We start from the raw sequence: 23,148 nt of genomic DNA, 5'->3' as shown, positions 1-23,148 counted from the left end.
TATAAAGATTTAAACCGAAAAGATAGAAAGGCATCATAAAATTAAATCTTAAGTCCAATTTCTAGTCTCTAAAATTCGATATATTGTTGTAAATTTTTCGACCTTTATACCGACCCGACACTCAGTGTGCAATTTTTGTGCGTTCAATTTTTTTTATATTTAAAAAATCGATTATATATGTAATAATATGTTATTTGGAAAATATTTTGCTAACCTGAGCTTAAAAAAAGTGTAACTTTACATTAAGAACGAATAATAAACTTGGTAAAGTTATTGCACTCTATTCGTATTAAGTTTTTAAAAGTCATTATTTAAACAAATAAAGTGATTTTTAAAATTTGAATGCATTCGTTTTGAACCTAGTAATAGGTTAAAGTGGCTGTCCATGATGGACACACTTAGTAATATGAATGTACAGTTTATTCAATGATTCTTCTTTTTTATTTTATGGGCAGCATCTAATGAACAAAAAGAATGACATGTTTGAAAATTTCGTAATATAATAGTTTTTGATTTTATGTAAATACATTTATAAGACTATTCATCTTCTCCACACGAGCTTGATGTTTCCGAATCTTCAGTTTTTAGCAATGCAATACATTCTGGAGCTAGTGGACTTCTTTTTTACTAAACTTTATACTTCGGCTTGATAGGAAAGGAGCAGAGGAAAGTAAAAATCTGTTTATTATATCTCAATTTGAGTTTTGCCGTGAAGATTTTCGGCTAAAATGCTCTCGAAAACGCCTATATTCTCTATTACTTGCTTCTTGGGCTTCTTCAGACAACTGCCCAAGAGGTAAAATGCAAGCCTCAATAATATCTTTTGAGTGCATAAGGATTTTATGTATAGAAGGTGGCATGTAATGCCAGGAATAGTTTTGAAGATAGATATCCTTTGTTTCGTTAGCGTATAATCCAAACTTCTCAGCATCAATTTCACATTCGCACGATATCACGATTGTTTTTCCATTTCTGTTCTTGCAATCCACTTTCTTATTTCTAAATTATAAGATATATGCAAAAGACACTCAAAATCCCGAATCCACGTATGTAATGGTAAAATTCCAAAGTTGAACATTTGCTGATCTGATTGTCTTAATGCACTCTTGTTCATTTCTTTTTGTGTGGCTCCACAAATATAGCATTTTTGAGAAGAACTATACTGGGACAAAGCACTGCAAAATTTGCCATCTACCATTGTCAAAAGAAGGTCATGAGTTTTTGAGCTAACCAATTCTTGGACCTAACGTTTTTGTACTTTTAAAGTGCATTCTTCGAATGATTTTTCAGTTCTTCCTTTTTTCCAATTGAGCTGGTTGAAGAAACATTTTCAACGAATCTTTCTGGTAGTTTTACTTCCTTATTCAACCATACCTCATTTGCATTTGTAAATTTTTCAATATTACGCCCACTTCGATTCCACCTTTGCAGTATTTTACTACTTAATGAGCTTACATACGTTTTAGCACTCTAGGGACATTGTCTGTGTCCGCCAGACCGAATTCTTGCATAATGTACACACAAATTTTTCAATTGCGATCCTCTTTTGTAGAGGCTCTCCATATATCAAATATTCCCGAATTCTTCATTTTGCTACATAGGTCAATGAAAAAAAAAACAGCAAACAGAAGCAAGAAAAGTGAACGATTTCTAACACAGAATATACAAACGGACATTTTAAGCACAATAACTCGAAGGATACATGAGGATACAATTTTAAAACCCTTCCCAAAGTTAAGGAACACAAAAAAAATCACTTTAAAGGCTATTTCTTACACGATTTTTTATTTGTTAGTGTAGTGAACTTGACAACAAAGTCAATGACCTTACCTCAGCGATGAACAGATCGCTAGAAATTGCTTGTCTACTTATACACATAGAGGAAAGAGGAAACCACAATGGTAGGCCTCAGAGCTTGACTCGCTCAGGAAGGAATGCAAGAAACTTTTCAACCGGGCCAAAGCTGCAAGACTAGCCTCTCATTGGGACTCCTACAAAGAATCCTTAAGAATCTACAAGAAGGCACTAAGGAAATCCAAGCGATCTTCTTGGCGATCCTTCTGTGGCATGATAGAAGAAACTTCTGAAGCCTCTAGGTTACGGAAAATTCTTTCAACTAATCCAGCTATGCCAAGCTGCTTGAAAAATAAAGACAGCTCCTGGACAAATTCAAGTAATGAATCGCAGAACTTACTATTAGACACTCACTTTCCTGGTAGTTCTCTTACCGAAACTTGCAACAGTTTTATACGTTCAATTTCAAATACAATACACAAAGGATAAGCTACAATGGGCTCTCAACAGCTTCAAACCATTTAAAGCTGCAGGGTAGATGGTATAATACCAGTCGAATTACAAAAGGCTTCTGATATAATTGCACCGATCCTTGAGGCAATTTTTCCAGCTGTTTTTACCTGGTCCATGTTCCCTCGGCATGGAGAGAAGTTAAAGTTGTTTTTATACCTAAAGCAGGTAAATGCTCCCAAGTCAATCCTAAAGATCTACGACCTATAAGTCTATCATCATCATTCCTTCTTAAGACCCTGGAAAGATTGATTGATATCCATTTAAGGGCACGTATCGATACCAGACTTCTGTCTTCGTCTCAACATGCCTACTGTAAAGGTAAATCGGTGGAAACAGCGTTACACACTTTAGTACGCACCATCGAATATCCCCTTCATCATAAAGAGTTCACTATGGTTGCTTTCCTTGACATCGAAAGTACCTTTAACGACGTGGACACATCTGCAATCACATCTGCACTGACATCTCTAAATGTAGAGAGTTCGCTTCGGGAGTTAATTCATTTAATTCTTACTAGCAGAATAATTAACTCAAAACTGGGCAACTCTTCTAGGAGACGATTCGTTAGTAGAGGGACACCGCAAGGTGGTGTTCTATCCCCTCTCCTCTGGAACCTAGTGGTGAATGAAATCCTAACTAGTCTGGATGCGGAGAGTTTCAGAGTGATAGCCTATGCGGACGACGTTGCTATAGCAGTTTCAGGAAAGCATGCCTTAGACAGACTAATACTTTGGGCTGATCGGTGTGGACTGGGTGTTAACCCACACAAAATCGATCTGGTCTTATTTTCGAGAAGATACAAAATTCCATTTGTCAACCCTCCTTTTTGCAAAAAAAGCTATTGGTAAAAAATGGGGTTTACAACCCAGAATCACGCATTGGTTATACACATCGGTAATCAGACCGATTTTAACGTACGGTGTGGCAGTATGGTGGACTGCTTTAAAGAAAGGTATAAACAGGGATAAGTTAAATAAAGTCCAACGTTCAGCCTGCCTATGTATAAGCGGATCGCTTCGCACGACCCCGTCTGCGGCACTGGACACCTTGCTGTACCTTACACCTCTTGACATATTTAGCAAACAAATAGCTGCAAGCTCTGCTATTCGCCTCAATGCTTCGTCGCAGTGGACTAACAACAACATTGGCCACTCCGTAATTCTAAGGTACTTAGAATCAATTCCAAAGCACACAGACTACACCATCCCCCAACTACAATTCGACAGGAATTTCCAAATTTTTATACCTACCAGATCTTTTTGGGAGGATAGGACATTCTTGGAGGATGAGTCAATCCACTTTTACACAGATGGCTCAAAAACCAAAGAAGGGGTTGGTGGTTGTGTGTACTCTGAACGACTGAAATTAAGTCTCTCATTCCGCCTTCCCAATCATTGTAGCGTGTTCCAGGCGGAACTTTTGGCGATAAAAGAAGTCTTGTTCTGGTTTAAAGAAAACGTGATATTAACATCTGAAATCCGTATTTTCTCAGATAGTCAGGCTGCTATCAAATCCATAACTGTCGATCATCTCTAATGGAGATGGCGCAACAGTTTAATATTCACTTTTGCTGGGTGCCGGGCCATAGAGACATTCCATGTAACTGTAAGGCAAATAAACGGTACAGTGCAGCCCATGCTACCACGTTTGGCAAGTACTGGCATACCAATCGCTACTTGTAAACTGCTGCTAATGCAAGACTCTGTGAGGAGGGCAGGCACCAGGTGGAGAAACATCACCACGTGCCAAGTCACAAAAAACATCTGGCCAACACTGGATTTAAAACGTTCAAGGTGCTTGATCTCTCCAAGCAGATCGCATATAAGCTTTATAATAGGTGTCATAACCGGACACTGTCTAATAGGAAAGCACGCCACGAGACTAGGCGTAGTCTCAAATGACTTTTGCAGGAGCTGTATTGACGAGGAATAGGAGGAAACAGTTCTTCATCTTCTCTGTAAATGCCCGGCTCTGGCTCGAAAACGCAAGAAGGAGAATTCTTCATTAACGATCTAAACGATCTAAATTATATCAGCATAATCAGAATCTCACGTTTCGTAAGGGACTCAAACTGGTTCCATTGAGCTTAGGATATATTTGATATTGCCAAAAATGCTGCCAGGTGCATAGGATTTCTCCGGCGGTGCAAGAAATGTTCTACCCTTTTTGATCTGGCTGTAATTTACAGAACCTTCGTCCAAAGCTTGAATATAATCCGCATATCTGGGCAGGTGCCCGTAAAACAACTTTAAATCTCTTGGACAGAATAAAAAAGGGCTTTAAAAATGACATGCGATAGAACTATAATCGAAACATTTACATCGCTAGAACACCGCCGCAATGTTTCATGCCTTTCGTTGTTTTATCGATATTTTTACAAACAATGTTCTGTCGAATTCACCCCTTAAATGATTCAGCCGTAATAGTCTCACTTCGTGGAATGCTCATCAGTTTACCCTTGATCTTAATTTCGGGCGTACTGTCAAGTATAAAAATTCTTTCTTAAATCGCACATCGAGAATGTGGAATGCTTTAGCCACTTATCCCTGTTTTTCCCTCCCATTTTAATGTTCAGAACTTTAAGACCGATGTGCACCGGTATCTCCTTTTAAATCCTCCTGATTTTCCTGATGCTCGCACAATGTTTAAATATAAAAATACAAAAGGTACTAATATCCCCTTGAGTGCCTGTAAATTATAAAAAAAGACGACAATTAAACTTTCTTAATTTTGTTTAGTTATTAAAGTGTGTTATTAGAAAATATCTCATAAATAGTTAAGAAACTACATTTTTTATCAAAAATGAGAAGGTATCAAAATAAGTTTATAAATAATAAAGCTTACTTATTTATATTATGTTCAAACTAATTTCGCCTTTTATTATCCGTTTCCAATGTGACCTTATGTGGTACTGTTATTATTACCCCTATTATGGTTGGCGAATCAAACGTTGGAAAGTGAAATATTTTCATTAGCGACCTAACACATTCGACATACCCCACGGTTGGCGAACTTTACAATTCGAGTTCGAAATTCAGTGCTACCATATAAAAAATATGTAAATAAACGTCAACTCATGAAATTATTAAATAAAAATATAAAATAAACCAAAATGATAAGCAACATAGATTTGTTTTTTTATTTTGGAGAAAACGAAAATTACCGAAAAAAGTAAGAATTCTTCGACTGCGCAAGAATATTCAAGACTCTAATTTCTTGAAACTCCCTAATCATCTGTAAGTAGAACAAATATTTTGTACCTACTGGAAGTTCTTTTTATTCTAATTAATTCCTTAAGTTTCAGATCATATTTTCGACTGAATAAGGAAGCGTTTGTATTCGTATTAAACAAGTTGGAAGGACAATGTGAAAATGTAAGCACCTCCTTAATCCCTTCTATACTAGCCTATGCCTTTAGATTTTTTGATAGTGTGAGTTATGAGAGTAGCGTAGGAAAAGATTTTGACTTTGGCATGTCACAATCCTCGGTTTCCTTAGTATTAAAAGAAGTTGTGTGCGCAATTGAAGACAAATTATGTCCAGCCTGGATCAGTCTCAACATGTCATCCGATGAGAAACAAAACACACGAAACTATTTTTTTTAAAGACCAGGTTACCAGGAGTAATAGGATGTGTTGACGGAACCCATATAGGAATCGTTGCTCCGATTGAGTTACGTCATCATTATCTTAGCAGTAAGTTTTTTCCCCGAGAGTAGCTTCTGGTTTTTAGTGCAAGTTTTTAAGGCGTGTGACCATAAAATGTGTATTCGTTATGTTGATTCAAGGTTCAACCCATGATTCCTTTGTATGGAACTCCAGTAATCTTAAGTCAGTTCTTGAAACTTGGTACCAATGAGCAGAACGGTCAATGTTCCTCGGTAGTATTTATATTTTTATTTCGTCGCTCCATATTTTTTTTGTTTATAGGCTTCACCAGAGTCTTTATTATTGAACACTATAATGTCTTGTAAGCCAATTAATAAGTACTCTGAAATTTGGCTAGATGCACCAAAGCACGTACCTTCTGGCCTTACAGCTTACTCAAGTCCAAGCAGTTCAACCACAGCTTATTCCAAAGAGTTAAGGAAACTTGAGAGTATTTACCCCCACCAGTTGCCATCGCTTCCGCTTTATTCATCGGAAGTTTTCTTTTGATTTTAAGCTTATAATTCAGCCAAACCTTTTGAATGAATAAATGGCACATTACCTTGTGCCATTCTTTTCCATCGCGAGTAGGTGGCCCAAGTAAGTTGAGGGTTGTAGCAAATTGGTCCCAATATTATTTTTTTTTTTTTGAAGAACCAAACTCTACAACACCTCTCGCTGCATTGTGGTTCGATTTAATCAGTTCAACTAACAGTTTCTCACACAATATGAAAGTTCGACAAATAATAACACGAATTACGTTTAAACCAACGAACACTCGATTACGACAATAGAGTGAGATCAATCTTCGAAAAGTGTATGACATTTAAGTTGAATCAACGTTTCTCAATTCGCCAACGGTAATACAAATTTATCACACTCACTCGTTTATTCATTCGACTCGCCAATGGTAATAGGGGTATACCTTATTTATGTTTATGAAATTCTAAATCATTATTATTAATTTATTATTTAAAGTAATCATCAAAATTCGAATATCTGAGTCAGTTTCATGGATCTCTGTTCAGTGCATGAGCACTATACAATGATTCTTACACCAGGTTTTAGAGATGTTTCATGAAGGATAAACCATTGAATTGACTGTTTTTGGAAGATTCTTAAAAATAATACAAACAATAGTATTTTCGACTTATTAAAGTTGTAGAAATATCCAAGGACATTAAAAACTCCTAAAAACGATAACTAATATTATCATCGCTGTATATTGAATCCCTGAAACCCAGAAAAGTTCATGAAAAATATCTGTTTAGCCTCAGAACGATAGTTCTTAAAGCAGGTCAATGTTATTAGTCCGCAATACTTTTATATTAAGTTTTGTGTTTCCCCTAAACAATTACTTAATTCCTTATTCGATCACTTTTTAAATATAATTACTTTTCTTAACCTAAACTATTTTGGTCTAAAACAAATAAATTGTGATGTTTGTGTGTGTGTATTAGACTAGTTTAAATAATTAAAATGTATTCTATTTTCAATGCTACTAGATTTTCAATTAGAGTGTATTGAAATAGTTAACTATTAGTTAATGTGAGAAAAAAAGTATTTTTTGTTTTCCTCCTTTTTCCAAATATTATAAAAACTGAACTGCGTTATTAAATATTTATAAATTGTAGTTTCTATCTACGGTAATTGTTTAAAATTGCACTCAACATTCTGTTATTAACTCGTATTTTTTTAATCGTAATCATGTTTTCAACATTACATTTCCATCAAACCCTTTTCAATTAGTGATAGCAGTAGGTACTAATAAAATAGAAAAACCCACAATACGATATTCGCATAAAGGTGTCCGTAGATAATTAAAAATTATGTAGTAGATAAACCTAAGTCAGTACGTGGTTATATGGTCTTGTAGCATATTCCAAAATTGTTTTAAAAATAAAAACAATTTCATTGAGTTCCAAGCATCAGTGATATGAAATGCAATTATTTTCTCTCACACACAGGCAACACAATTACCCCAATTCCAAATACATCACAAGCTACAGAACCTTCGAACTTAAATGCCAACCAGAATTGACCAGAAGAAATGAATGGGCACCTAAAATGTTAAAAAATAAAAAACCTTTGTGCTTTATGTGTTTTTAGTGTTTTTTTTTAATGTAATAACTACATAAATTATGTAAATTTAAAAATTTTATAAATCATTTACTTTAAAAGCGTCATCTGAGTCTCGTTTTGTTTTGGCTTGTTACAATTTTGGCTTTAAAAATTTAAGAATATTTCAATATTATAAAATATGTATACAAAATTGTACAATATGTTTAATTTAACTGTTAATTGTTTTTTTGAAGGAAAAATACTTCTTTTCTTCTCTCTCAGTTCTGATGAGACTTTTAGTTTAGTGTCAGAGAAGATCGGTTCCTTCGGATAAATTTGTAACTTTAAATTTATGACATTATTAAAGTTGAAAATAAAGTTAAACGCTGTTTTTAATTATAAAGCAAATTAGATGTTTGCATTTTTTTTTTAAATTTAATTTTGAGAGATTTTATTTGTGACGTTTTAAGACGCATTATGGTCGTTTTGCGTTGAAATGCTCGAAGAAAAAAAGAAAACTGAATCTTTTGTTATTCAATTGAAGTTTGGTCGATTAACACTGTACTTAAATAATTGTAAAAGCTGATGGCTACAAATGTTAACGCTTTCTACTAATTATTTTCTGTAATTTTTATATTACTTTAAATAATAATAATATTAATAAATAATTGTGCACAATTCCCACTGCCTTTGCATTCTGCTATCCATCGGGTAAACTACATTATCCTTAACCAATTTGACATTCACTTAAACAGCTGTTCATGTGTCAAACTTGAGAATGTTGGATAAATTGTTTTGATTTATACAAAAATTAGGTTTAATCAATTCAATTGTTTAATTTGTGTAATTTTTGGAAATTGACAGTATTCGACTTTTTATTCCAATTGTAAACAAAGGAATAGGAGAATCCTCAAACAGAGAGCTTCAGAGAAATGTTAGAAAGTAAAAAAAAACTCAGCCACGTCTTTCATCGGTGGTCCAGGAGGTTCAACCTGACTCTTAGGCTATTGCAAGTTTCTCTGAGGTCTTCGGGTAGTCGTTTTGCATTATATTTTGCAATATCTGTATTTAATTTTATTACAGAAATTATTGTTGAAAATTGTTCTTTGTGTGTCGTTTAATACTAATCTTTTATTTATAAAAAAATATTCTTAATTAAGCAATAAATTAGTTTAGTGAATAGGAAAGGAAGAATAGGGCTGATGATTATCGTTTTGTTTCTGTTCAAGATTGCACCCAACTTACATAATAATATAATAATAATAATAGCTTTATTTATTGAACCTTAAAGAAATTTTAAAAATTCAACATAATGATAAATAAAATTATGGCCTTGGTTTTGAAACCGTCTGCCAGATGCCATCTCTTTTTTTACTGTTAAAAATTACAAAATATATTTTTAATATTAATAATTCAAGTAAGCTTTTTGGTGTGTTAAGCTATTATTTTTACATAGTTCATTTAACAATTAGTAATTTTTTTTATTAATAAAAGAGCACTGATAAAAAGTGAGTTTTCTTATTTTTGCAAATTAAAGAGAGAGCAAAAAGTTGATTGGTCATTAAAATAAGGTTTGTAGTTTAAGTCAAGAAGCTCTCTCCTAATGCGACAAATGATTGAAATTTCAAATAAGCTCATTTTGTCTGTAAAATAATTGAGCTCATTCACATTATAATTGAGCTTTGGATATAGAGATCTACGTAGGGAGCCTTTTGCTTCCTCAATTAGATCTAGTCTTATTTTGTCATCTAGCTTTTCGAGAATACAATTGATCTTTTCTCTCATACTCCCATCTTCCATCTCCCAAGGATGCACCGAAATACCGCTTAATATGGTTATATCCTCCCATTTCCTGAACCAACTTATATTTTTTTGTATACTGTGTTTTGCTAAAAATGTTGGTGCTCGATTATCATCATAAGAAAGTATTTTGGCTACATAATCATAGTGCATTTTCAAGGTGAAAATAAAAATAGGAGGAAGACCTGTTTCAAGCAGCGGCATGTTTATTGGTAATCTTAATAGTTTTTGTAAGAAGAGCCGTTGCAGTTTTTCAACCTCATCATACTGCTGATATCCCCATGCGGCCATACCTGACATCCAAATGTCATTATAGTTCTCAGAGCCGCATCAAACCCTCTAAATTTGACACCATGTGCAACATTTGTGTTCCTAAACAAGTTTTGCCAGGTTGAGTTTATAGCAGATAACGATTTCTTCAGTTTACTTTGAAAGTGTTTCTTAGGGTTAAGTTGGGCTGTGAGAATCATTCCCAAGTAAGTAAATTCATTCACAACTTCAATATTTTCACCATTTAGAAACCACCTTTCATTTCTACTGTGTCGTCCTCGACCTGTTCTAAATATCATAACTTTCGATTTTGATATATTTATTACCAGATTCCACATTTTACAGTACTTATCTAGCCTATTTATCATGAGCTGAAGACTTTCTGGGAAGTCTGCAAACAAAATGACATCATCAGCATATAGAAGGCATTTTATAACAAGTCCTGCAATTTTAATACCGTTTGGCAAAGCGTCAACTATGTCGTTGATAAAAAGAAGAGCAACAACAGGGGGTATAAAAGACAACCTTGACCTACTCCACCTTTGGTTTCAAACCATTCTGATATTTGTTCACGAATGCTCACATACTTAAAGCAAAAGTTTTGTTTGGTACAAAATACCTAATATTTTCTTTTTGGATTGGATAAAGTTAAATCCGTTTATAATGCCAATAATTTTGTTTGCCATGAGAGTCGTTATGACCAAATTCCGGCTGTAATTATTAAAATTGAGAAAGTGTTCGCGCTCTACGCTTTTTCAAATGTTTTTATTTTCTTTATACAAGTGTAATTGTAACTATAGCTTAGTATACACTATTGGAAGATCTTCCAATTTTGGCCGACGAACGGTTCGTTGATTTTATCCAAATATTAGACAATTTTTAGGTGGAAAATCGGTGCTGACAGTCTTGTTATTTCAAATTAATAATTGTCTGTTTACACGGTTGAAAGGCTTTAGAAAACAATAGAATTGATAGACTCATCCAAATTCAGTTTTTTAGACATATCATAGGGAATGGGCAGGTTCAGATAACATAAGGGACTTCATTTGTATCAACTTCATTCTTTGAACTTAAATTTTGACTAAGGCAGCTTGTTACTTGTTGATGTGTCATATATTTCAAACTTGAAACTTTACTTCACTAACCTCTACCTTCAGTTCATAGTACAAACACTTAAAAAAATATTATTGTCTTCAAAACACTCCTCAGGTTAGCTACAAGTTCATCACGATTTGCAATTTGTATTACCCGTGTTTTGTTTACACGAATAACAAAAACTATATCCGTAGTAGGAATACTACCAATAAAAGCTAAAGTAGAATCTTACTACGGATGGGTTTTTGACATTTATACGAGTCTCGAATGGATCTTATGTGATTTAGTTCTCAAATGTTGGTACGATTGATATTGCATTTGTATCTCGATTGCTGTGTTCGTTGATTAGTTGTGCATTTGACATCATGTGTTTTTCATTGGGGACAAAAATCAATCTTTTATTGTTGATATTAGTTAGTTTTGTTAGTGAAAATGGAATAACGGCGCTTATTTTGCCAGAGAAAAAATAGAAAAGATAATTAAGTTTTTCTATGTGTCCTCCAAAGGTTTATCTCAGTCAAGACTAAAAACTGATTTAGTTTGACAGCACTTTCTAAAATGCAAATGGTGTTTTGATGTTTCTTATGAAGTGCAAGTGAGATAGTTTGATTCGTATTTAACAATGAAGAATTGAATAGTTCAGCACCATATAATAATATGCTATCTACTCCATGTGAATTTTTTTTTGTAATTTGATTAAAACAAAACTATATTTTTTGTACACAAACTTGGAAATAAACAGACCATAATGCATTATCTGTAAAACCAACTCCTCCACTCAGGTTTTTCTTCACAAATTTTGGCTCGACTCCCCGATTGGAATGGAGTCGAATAAAGCTCATTTCAACTAGATACAGGTATATAAAGAATTGAGGCGAGCTTTAAGCTCGCTTCAACACTAATGTTAATGTAATAGTCTACGAACAAATTGTTAAATGAACTTTTTTTTATAGAATCTCAGTTTTCAGGTGTTTTCTTAACATTTCTTCATGAAAATTGTCCATTTTATTAGTTTTAGTTAGTTTTTTTTTTGTTGCTGAAGTTAATTTTAACTTTGATTTTTACAAAACCACAAAACTTCTATTCTATATTCTGACATTGTACCTATTTTTCAGTTGTACCAACTTTAAAATACAAAAATCTACTGCCGATGCGTTTTCTTGGAATTTCTACTATACTATTTAAAGAATGCCAAAAACACTGGTTTTGTGAAGAAATATTACTTATTTCTGTTTCAATATGACAAAAAACCCTTTAACACAAAACCATTAAATGGAATTGTGCAGAAAATAAATAAATCATAGATTAATAAAGTTTAGCTTTCAGTTGAATGTAAAAATAACATTTAATACTCACAGCCACTGCTGTCGTTCTTTCTACTATAGTAGTATTTTACTCCTTTCAGAGTCAACTGCTACTCTACTTCCCACGGACGAAAACTACTCCCCAAAATAAAACTGAAAAGAAATTTGTATTTGGTTTACAATAAGAACCAAAATAAAAATTCGTTGGTTCTCTAATCAGTTTGCCCCAATAGTAGTGCAACAGCAGAAAGAAAATTTTCATATGTTAGCCTTATAAAAGATAAACACTTAAGGTAGAAACGGTGAACGCCTTGCTAAGGAACTTCTTAAAAACAATTTCACCGTAAAATAGGAGACATCGAAAACTTTAATCAAGAATTACAAAACATTCTATAAGGCGCCAGTTATATCCATAATTGGTTATCCTTATCATCATTGAAAACAACCATTTTAATTTTTTCTACAGGTCGTTTATAGCTATCCTTAAACATTTCTGTCATTGAACAAATTTCCCGATTGAAATCCACCGACAAAATTTTACTGACATAAATCTATCATTGGAATTGTGTAAAATTGGAACACAAATCAATGGAACAATTTGTTTCTCTTTTGAACATAAAGTATCAGCTGTTCAGGAAAATGAATTTCCGTCCGCAAAATAGAAACATAAATTTGTAGAGAAAAATAAATGCGCAATTAACCTTTTTTTCTCAAACAAAAAATTCTTTGTGTGATTTCCGATCGATGAGTATGAATGAGAATGAGATTTTCATTTCCAATCAAAGGAAAACACCGTCAAATATTGATTCAAATTTTTTTCGGATCGATTTCAATGATAACTATGATTGGCCCCTTAATGTTTGTAACTGAAAATATGAAACATCGAATTTACAATAATGAATTTAATTTATTCTTGAATGTTTGAATACATTTGATGTAAAATATAATTTCAATTGTCAATTTCTTATTTAATAAGCAAAAAGTGATGGACTTAAATTATTTATTCTAACTACATTATTTAAAATGTTGGCCTTTAAGCAGTGAAAGCAAACATTTGGTACGACATTACATCCTTCTATTTGTCTGTTTTCGGATTTTAACCTTCGCAGTAGGCCAATTAACTTCGAATTTGGACATTATTATTTTCAGTTTTTAATTTTGTTCATGGGCCAAGCATGTGTGTTGTTTTTTTGTTTTACTCCTCAATTTAAGAAAATACTCCCCAAAATGATAGACAAATACTACTCTTGAATTTTTTGAACCGACAGCACTGCTCACAGCGCATAGCCTGCTTCTGCTTAATTTTACACGATCTGTAAACATTTTTCAATAACATACAAAAAAAACATGGCATCGTTTGTCTTCAACAAATTATACTAGATGTCAATACTTTCTAGTCAGAAAAAGCTTATCTCAACTAAATACAAACAGATGTCGCTAAATATTTTATAACTTTTTTTGCCACTGTGCCTGGAAGGGCTAGTGTAGTTAATTTGAAGTGGAACCATCCAAATTTTGTATGGAAAATTCACACCATTAGCAGTCCATGTATATTATGCCAATGAAGGCAACTAGTTAGTTTTTGAAATGTTATAAATTTCAAATTTAGAACTTTACTTCACAAACCTCTACTTCAAGTTGATAGTACAAAAACTACCAAAATCATTATTATCGACAGAACACTCCTCAGGCAAGCTACAAGTCCATCACGATTTGTATGTTGCATTGTAAAGAAATATTACTTATTTCTTTTCCAACTTTACAATGACGCTTTTTACAGAGAGCATTATATGAAGTTGTGCAAAAAATAAATAAATCATAGAGTAATAAAGTTCAGCTTTCAGTTGAATGAAAAAACATGATCAAATGTCATTTTGACATATGTAAGTTGACGTGACTTGATAATTAGGGAAATTTTTCTTGGCTAACTTTCCAGTCAATTTTCCCTAATTCCTTAATTGGAAGGCCTTACTTTCAAGTCCCTTATGTAGTCTAAACCTGTAAAATATTAACCTTTATTTTGGAAGTGAAAACAACAGGGAGTACAGAAACATTTTAATACAATAACGACTGTGTTGTTAAATTTGTCTTGCATCCAATCCTTTCTAAACTTTTGTTGTTGTTTTGTCCAACGATAACTTTTTATTTCTTTCGAATTTAGTAGTTTTTAAATTCTTTCAAAATCCTGTTGTTGCTTCCTGCTGTTAAAAATTGGATTATGTTGTTTTGAAAATCCAAATAATTGTGTGTTCAGACGAGCTCAATAATGTCGTCCAATTTATTGATAGAAAATTAAGCGACAATTGACTGCAAATTTTGTTTGTGTCACTCTTGAAAGATAAAATTGGGTATTTACATGGTTGATAGAAATAAACGTTTTGCGAAAAATCTGCAAATATTGGAAGACCTTTCATTTGTTTATACTTCGCTTAAGAAAGTTTTTTTTCTATTTTGAAATTTCTGATTTTGTTCGAAATGGTTGGGAGTTCAATAGGACGTCATTAAAGAACTTTTTCTTGAATACCAAGAATCAATTACATAAGGCCCATTTTAAAAAAAAAACTTAAACTCATTTAATTTACTCGAGATTATTTTTGCAAGAATAAAAGATAATCAAACCAGATGAAAATGATTTCTAATTAAAAATTTGGTTTCAATGTAACGTGTTGTCAATAAAGATGAATAGTGTGTCATTATTAAAATAGATTTATTAAACCATAATTAATTGTTAATTATATATCACATATATTTACATACATACATATAAATATACCCATGTGTAATATTGCACTTCTTGTAGATGGTTAAAGAGGAAAACGTAGCAGAAGTTCGCTGCTTTTTGTCTCTATACAAAAGTGATACAAAATGAATCATCTCTAGCTAAATATAGAAACGCTTCAAAATATTGCTTTATGAATAAATAATGTTTTTTTTTAAATTTTTTGTTGTATTAAAGCAATACGCAATGAATATTCTATTTATGAAACGGTGGCACAACGAATTTCTTAATATTTATCTTACATTAATTTGAAATTCGAACTTTATTATTAGATATAAAACAAAACAACAAAAAAAAATGTTGTGTTTGATTAAAATTGTATCTGTTTTTTTTTGTTATTACTTTGATCCTCGACACAATTGCGTGGGTGGGTTTCTTGCTAATTGTTTAAAAAATATAATTAATTATTTAATTTTATTTATTCCCCATAAGCCTAAACAATCGGATCTTTATAAAATGATCATTTTATCTTAAAAGTTTGCGTTGTATTATATTTTTTCCTCAAAAAAAGCATAATCAGATAGGAATGTACATAATGACTTACCTAGCTGGTTTTGTCATCGTTTAATGAATCCATTTTTAGATTTCAAGATATGGGCTTTGAAGTCGAAAATATACTTTAAAAATCTTAAAATTGTAGGAATTTCAAAATATTGGGCACAACATTTGTAATTATTTAATAACAAAAACGAACTAAGAGTTCGATTTTAGCTTTCATTGGATTTAATCATTGAAACCAAGCATTGGATCTTTTTTAAAGGTAAATTTTGGAATTTATTCAAAATGTATGTCGTTTTAAAAAAAAAAGTGTCTGCTTAAAATCAAGCACATTAGCTTAGAGTGGATTGTTGAATCAAAACTGATAGGTGTAAATATAAACAAAGATATTCACCCTTATTGCGATAGTCGTTTTACTAAAACGCCAATTGTCGTTTTTGTAATCGTGTCGTTTTTAAATCGGCGTAGCTTAAGGGGGTATTCTTGTCTAGAGACATGAATTTTATGTAATTTTTGAAGTGCTGTAGAAAAAAGCAAGCTACAATTTTACCATCAATTTTTTTATACATTATTTATTCACATTAGAAGCATACAAAAAAAAATAAAAAAGTAAAAAAAAAATAAAAATTCCGTTAGTTATCAGCTGATAGAGTAGTGCGTCTCAAAAATTTGGTGCGTGACCATACCCACGATTTTAACTCTCCTAGAAATCTGAAATCAAAAACTAAAAAAGATTATTAATCTACAATAATGTCGCAATGTCTGGAACTACGGAAAAGTTACAAACATTTTTTTTTACAAAATGGCGGCTGTCTAAAGAAAAATACAAAAAATTTACCATTTTTTTGAACATTCTTCGATTTGTTAAAAATAGTAAAAATAAAAATTTGGGGATGGCCGTAGTTCCGGACGTAGACAAGTCCCTAAAGAAGACTTTCTTAAAATTTCAAGTAAATCGGTTCGGCAGAACCTGAGAAATCGTGGGTATCAGATTCAAAAAGACAGTTTTGAGAAAAACGCGTTTAAAGTACCCCATTATGTCTTTTGTTCTATTAGTTGCAGCCCAACCGATTTGGATGGCTGCTCAGCAAAATACTTATTTCTCCGAAAATAATTTGAATTTGGGAAAATCCTCTAGTAGACATATTCTTAAATAGTTAAACTATGAAAATATGAAAAGAAAAAAAAATCGATTTTTTTTAATTTCTAGACCAGAATACCCCCTTAAATGCCAAACTCCTCGTCGCTATTAAGTTCCAAATGCGATCCACTAATTAATTTAATTTTGTTTTTATTATTTTGTGAAATTTTTGGTTACAAATACAAATTCTTAAAAGAATGTATAGTGTGGCCAGCTTTTTTTCATGGAGCAGCAGTGAGGACGACGAGCAGCAAGAGGAAAAAAGAAGAAAGAAAGATTAAGTTTTGTAGAAACGATTGATTCGATCCACAGCTAACCCAATGGATTTGCCTGATTCAAAGTACTCTTAGTTGTGCTCACAAATTTTTTTACTGGAACTTCAATATTTAAAATATTTTCCAGGTTTAAAATGTATTTCCGACTCAATAAAGAAGCTTTTCTTGAGGAATATCTGTGTCCATTATAGATAAAGATGGAACTCTCCGAGGAAGACAAAATTTAAGCTAAATTACCCTTTTTCCAGCAGGCTGGAATTCCTGGTATTATTGGCGCAGTCGATGGGACCGATATCAAAATTTTGGAACCAAAAAAAGCAGATCGACATATGCACTACAACAGAAAAGGATATTTTAGTCTTAACGTTATGCTAGTAAGCTTCCTCAACGTCATTCAAACATTTTTGTTTGAAACCGCCTCCACCTGTGGCTCGATTTCTTTTTTGTTGAATATCAGCTTTTGTTTGACCTTGAATTTGGCGTCAAACCAAACCTAAAAAAGCATTTTAATTCTTTAATCAAAAGTTTAATAATTTCTTACTGTCTGCCATTCCTTTCCATTTCATGGTGGTGGTCCAATGCAATTAAGCTCCTTTGCCAAGTACTCCCACCCCAACTTTCTTTCTTGATTTGCGATTGCACCTCTTTTTTTATTTGCCTTCATCAGCTCAACAAGGCGTTTCATTTGTTTTTGACTCGTAACTTTTACCCTAAAAAAACTTTGTATAACAATTATAAAAAACAAAAGAAGAAAACCTACATTTTGAGATTAATTTAAACTTCGTGTCGTTTGGAATTTTGTGGACTTCGAAATTTGGCTTTGAGACGTTGTTGTTTTCAAAACGACTTGCATAATACGAAAAATAACTGCATTAAGACAAATGCCACTAAATGAATGCATTCCACATAAACAAAAATGCCAATTGACATTAACCGCCATTCGTAATTTTAAATTCTTTTGTCTTTTGATATGTCGTAAAACGACTACCGCAATAAGGGTGATTATTTCGAATGAAATAAAAAAAAGTTAAAAGCTATTTCTTTAATTTAAAAAAAAATTGAATTGAACCAAGACAAAAGCTCTTGGTTTTAAATAAAGTATTTAAAAATAATTTATTACTATTTAGTTCAATTTTGATTTCAAAGATAACAAATTTAACTTTCTTATGCCCTTGCCCATGTTCTGCATTTTCGCGTATTGTGAATACATTTTGCGAATGTGAATTTGGGCGTTTCACAACTCTTTATCTTGAATTGGATTTTGGAAAATGCAAATGGATGTTCTGTATTTCGGTATGTTCCATTTTCTTTAACGCATTTAAATCACATTTTTTATTTTTGTGAATTGATCTTTGATAGCTTCCTTCTGCTAGGAATCGGAGGGTTGCACCAAGTTTTTGAATTGAAGGAATCAAGTAAGGTATTATAAAAGGTTTCATTTCCCTTAGAACATATAAAAAAGCGTCTTTGCTTAATCTAAAATTACTTTATTTATCAGAAAAATTCTACGTAATTTTCACCCACTTACATTGTGTCAGGCAAATCCAATATATTTGATTTGTCTCTCAAAATTCCTATTTTTTCTCTTGAATTTAAAGAGAGAACCTCACACCTTGCTTTAAATATCAATGATATTTCACTATCACTATAGTTTAGTGAGTCATGAAAGTAGTTTCTTTGAAATTAAGTTGGCTGTATAGTATCCTAATTTCAGACTCACGAGCCATTCTGATGAACGTATCACGAGTGATGTCTTCATGTTTTTCAATAATGCGGTATAGTTTCTTTCAGATTACCTATGTTGCATAAATCAATTTGAAAGGTTTCTCCACAAGTGTTACCAAGAGTTTGCCACCTTGCATACCACCAGTCATTATTTTTCATCTCATTCAAAAAGAGTTTCTTTGAAAGTCTCGATTGACTATATTGACTGCATACCTTAATTATGAACTCGGCCTGTGATTTAAGTGTATATGTTAAGATTATTGGCAGTCCGGTTTCTAGGTAAATAGCGTAATTAGGTGTACTTTGGGGCACTTTAAAAAGCTTTTTTATGAAGTTCCTATTAAATTTTTCAATTTCTTCACACTCATACGCTCCCCAAATTTGTGAAGCGTAACAAAGAGATGATTTAACCACTGAATCAAAAATTTTATATTTCGCAGATAAAATTATTTTTTTTGCTTGAAAACACATTTTTCCATGGAAAGTTGAGCTAACTTTGAGAGCTTTTGGCTTTTTCAGTTAGATATTGTTTAAAATTTCCAAGTATTTAACATCTTTAACTGACTCCAGAGGATGCCCATCATACTTCCATTGTCTTTCAGTGTGAACTTTTCCGGATCGTGCAAAACCATTATCTTTGACTTTTCTGTATTCATTATCAGTCCCCATCTTTTGCAGTAACATGATAAGCGATTAATCATTAGTTCCATGTGTTCCGGCGATTCAGAGAGTATGACTTGCTCATCTGCATACAGCAACACATTTATTGTGACATTCGCAATCCTTACACCTCCAGGCAGTTAATCTACTATGTCGTTTATAAAAAAGAAAAACAGCAGTGCACTGAGAAGACATCCTTGCTTCACACATGTATTTGTGCCAAACCATTTAGATTAAGAGGTGCCATTCCAAACTGCTGCAGTTGTATCCGTGTACATATTTTTAACCACATTAACAAATTTTGAGGATATGCCAATTTGAGAGAGCTTGTAGAAAAGCGCATTTCTATTAACAAGGTAAAAAGCTGCTTTGAAGTCGACAAAAAATGAATATATTTTTTTGTTCCTTGCATAAAACGCTTTGACAATGGATGAAAGTGTAAAAATCTGATCAGTCGTTGAATAATTCTTTCTAAAGCCAGCTTGTAGCTCTGTTAGAATACTTTTCATTTCTACCCACTTTTCCAGCCTTTTTACCAAAACACCGCAAAATATTTTTGATATCACATTCATGAAAGAAATCCCTCTATAATTTTCCACAACGTCAAAAGAGCCCTTTTTGTGTATTGGAAATATTACAGATTTTTTGAATGAGGAAGGTATTTGGGCTGTAGAGAAGATTTTGTTAAAGAGAATTTGAAGGTTATTCCAAAAATGCATTTTTGAAGAAATCGTATGGGATACCGTATTCCCCTGGAGCCTTTCCATTTTTGGCATTAAACATCACGGATTGTACTTCATCAATTGATAATTCAACGTCTAAAATTTCATCAAGAGTTAATGGTTCAGCATAGAAGAACGTCAAATTATCATCGTTGGCGAGAAGAAGTCTAAAATGTGCTGCAAGATCTTCAGCAGATACCACCTACATTCAAAATTTTACTTCAGAACCAAAATAAAAATGGATGATCCTTCAGTTCTGACAATTCGAAGCAATTTCGAAGTTTTCGAAATCGTAAATTTTAGCCAAATAGCACGCACTCTGCGACGTTGACCATCTTCGTGAAATCGGTTGCGAATGGTTTGATCACTGACTTGAGTGCCAGTTGACTGCCGTAGTTGAGCTTGTAAAGTCCGGGCGGTTAAAGTACGCTCACAACCGTCAAGTTATTCGTACCGGTCTTTTTGGTGAGTTGTGGCTCGATTTCTTCCTGATCCTAGTCTCTTTGCTACACTCCCGCTTTCCGCGTTCCCACACGTTTTGGAAAGCTTGCCGCGACACACCGTTTCGATTTGCAACAGCCCTATGAGACACTCGTTGCTTCAGCATATTTACCGCTAGTACCCGTGGCAGTATGGTTAGTGCGTTGGACCGTCATGCCAGAGGTATTGGGTTCGATCCCTGCATATGCCATCTAAATTTGTTCACGGTGTAATTCTTTTCATAAAATCGAAATCGGCTTAAAACCGTAGGCCCTCTCCATCCCTGACAACAGTACTCACACACAGGAATGGTTGAGAGTTGTAAGTCACTAGGCCCTAGTTCTCAACGGAATTTATTATTTATTTATTTTTTTAATTGCGTTTGATTTATTTTTCGAGCGATCGGTTTTTTTTTTTGCCTATTCACTTGGAGAATTAAATTGTTGTTGAAAGCATTGATATGGTATCAAACACATTCCAACCTTAGAATAAAATGCTGGGTTGTTATGATATTCACCAATTAAGTATTTTTTAGGCAAAAATACAAAATGAATCTTAGAGGTGGGCCCTATTTTGTTTTGAGTAACATTTTGTTTTATTTTTTACGCGCACTCAGCGGATCACAAATATCCTTATAATGATTAAACATAGTGCGAGTAAATGGGAAAGGGTTTTAGGATAAGAAATCAGATAACGATGCACATTGGTTTTGAATGTCTGAACATTGCATTGAGTGTGAAATATTTGTATTCAGGTTAAGCATTCCACATTCGTGTAGTCCGACTAAAGAAATGATCTCTGTACTATACAGTACGTCCTAAATCGGACTCAAGGTTGAACTGATGAGCATTCCTAGAAGAGTGGGTATTACGGTTTCATTTTATTTAAAATAGTGATAAAATTATGATAAGCTCTCTTGCGGCGTTGCTCAAGAGATACAAATATTTCAATTCCACAACGGTCACCAACTAACTAACAACTAACTGAAACATATCACATAAGCAATGTCACAAGACGTCTGGGGTTCCTGAGTTGAAGCAAGAAATTTGTCTCCCCCTCTGAATAGCCTATCATTTATTAATCTTATATGCTTCCAAACTTGAGTTTAGCTCCCAAAATCTGGTTTGGTGTTTTAGTAATCAATTCAAAGTCGCGCCGGCATAAACAATTTTTAAACAAAAGAAAAATGAGCATGTATTTGCTTAACTCCTTGAAATGTATTTTTTTGTAATCTTGTCATTTTTGTAATATATTTTTATAGTACAGATAATCTGTTTCACACTTAAGACTTTCTTTTTTTGTTTTTTTGCACCTAAATATTTATTTCGCATGTTCTCCAATAAATTTTGTTCTTGTAATATAATTGTAATTTTATTTATAAAAAAACTTGATCTTGTGTCTTAACACCTACTGAATACTATCTTAGTTCAAGGCAACTTTTACAAAACAGAAAAATAAGTGGAAACCCCATTCCTTTCATTCATATTCATTGCAGATCTTAAGAGTCTTACAACAACAAGTGCATCTAACGATGGTGTAGAGTTCCCCACTAACAACGGCAACAACAGCAACAACAGCAGTTCAGTTGTTGTGAAGTCAGAAATGCCTAAAGTTTTAGAACGATTAGTGTTTCATGAAAACTTTGATGTTCACGAAACTCATAGGATCGAAGATGGTGTCTGTACGCACATAGCCCGATTGCCACCAAAAAAACAGGAACTCCTTAAACAGTTCGGTATTCAGAGCAATCAAAGTGTAACCTATTACGAAAAATACATAGTCATCGAAAATTTCATCAAATTTTGCAATGTGAGCAACACAATCAAAAATTATGTATTAAAAATAATAAGAACAAAAAACATAAAAATATTAATATTTAGTGGTTACATTATACGAAAATTAAATTGACTTCAATTTTATATTATGAGCTTTTTCCATTTATGGAAATTTAAAACAAAAATATTGTTCTTATATTTATCCACAGGAATATAAGATCACAGATCATAGACCCTTTTTGGATTTCCATGAGAGCGGACTACCCAAATCGGAACAGCTTAAATTTGTTAGATATTTGGGGCAGGGTCTACCGAATCTCACATTGAATAAGATATATTTAGCTTTCAAGGATGTGCTTGGTCTTAATCGAATTGAAAAGTGAGTACAATCAAATAACGAATTTTAGCTCGCAAAGAACTAAAATTATTAAAAATTATAAAAGTTAATTTTCTTTTTATTTCTGACTAAAGTTAAATACTCCAGATAAGTTGTATTATTTTGTGTATTTTGAAATACATGTGTTAAGAGCTTACAAGGCATAGTATAGTGACGAATTGTCAAAAATGATATGATTCATTAATCGTTCTAAAGAAGACTAGCGCTACTGC

The 23,148-nt window shown here is 32.9% G+C and overlaps 1 protein-coding gene across 2 annotated transcripts in view; it reads left to right on the top strand.

The window, feature by feature from the left end:
• Positions 1-23,148, top strand: part of LOC129948578 (nuclear transcription factor Y subunit gamma) — a 49,613-nt gene that overhangs the window by 4,118 nt on the left and 22,347 nt on the right. For both annotated transcript variants that reach the window (XM_056059684.1, XM_056059685.1), the window contains exons 4-5: positions 22,260-22,573; positions 22,749-22,918. In XM_056059684.1, the coding sequence (XP_055915659.1) occupies positions 22,260-22,573; positions 22,749-22,918 (484 nt within the window). The remainder of the gene's footprint in view (positions 1-22,259; positions 22,574-22,748; positions 22,919-23,148) is intronic.

This window comes from Eupeodes corollae, chromosome 2 (genome assembly GCF_945859685.1).
Source record: "Eupeodes corollae chromosome 2, idEupCoro1.1, whole genome shotgun sequence".
Taxonomy (NCBI): Eukaryota; Metazoa; Arthropoda; class Insecta; order Diptera; family Syrphidae; genus Eupeodes; species Eupeodes corollae.
This window is presented reverse-complemented; position numbering and strand designations above follow the sequence as displayed.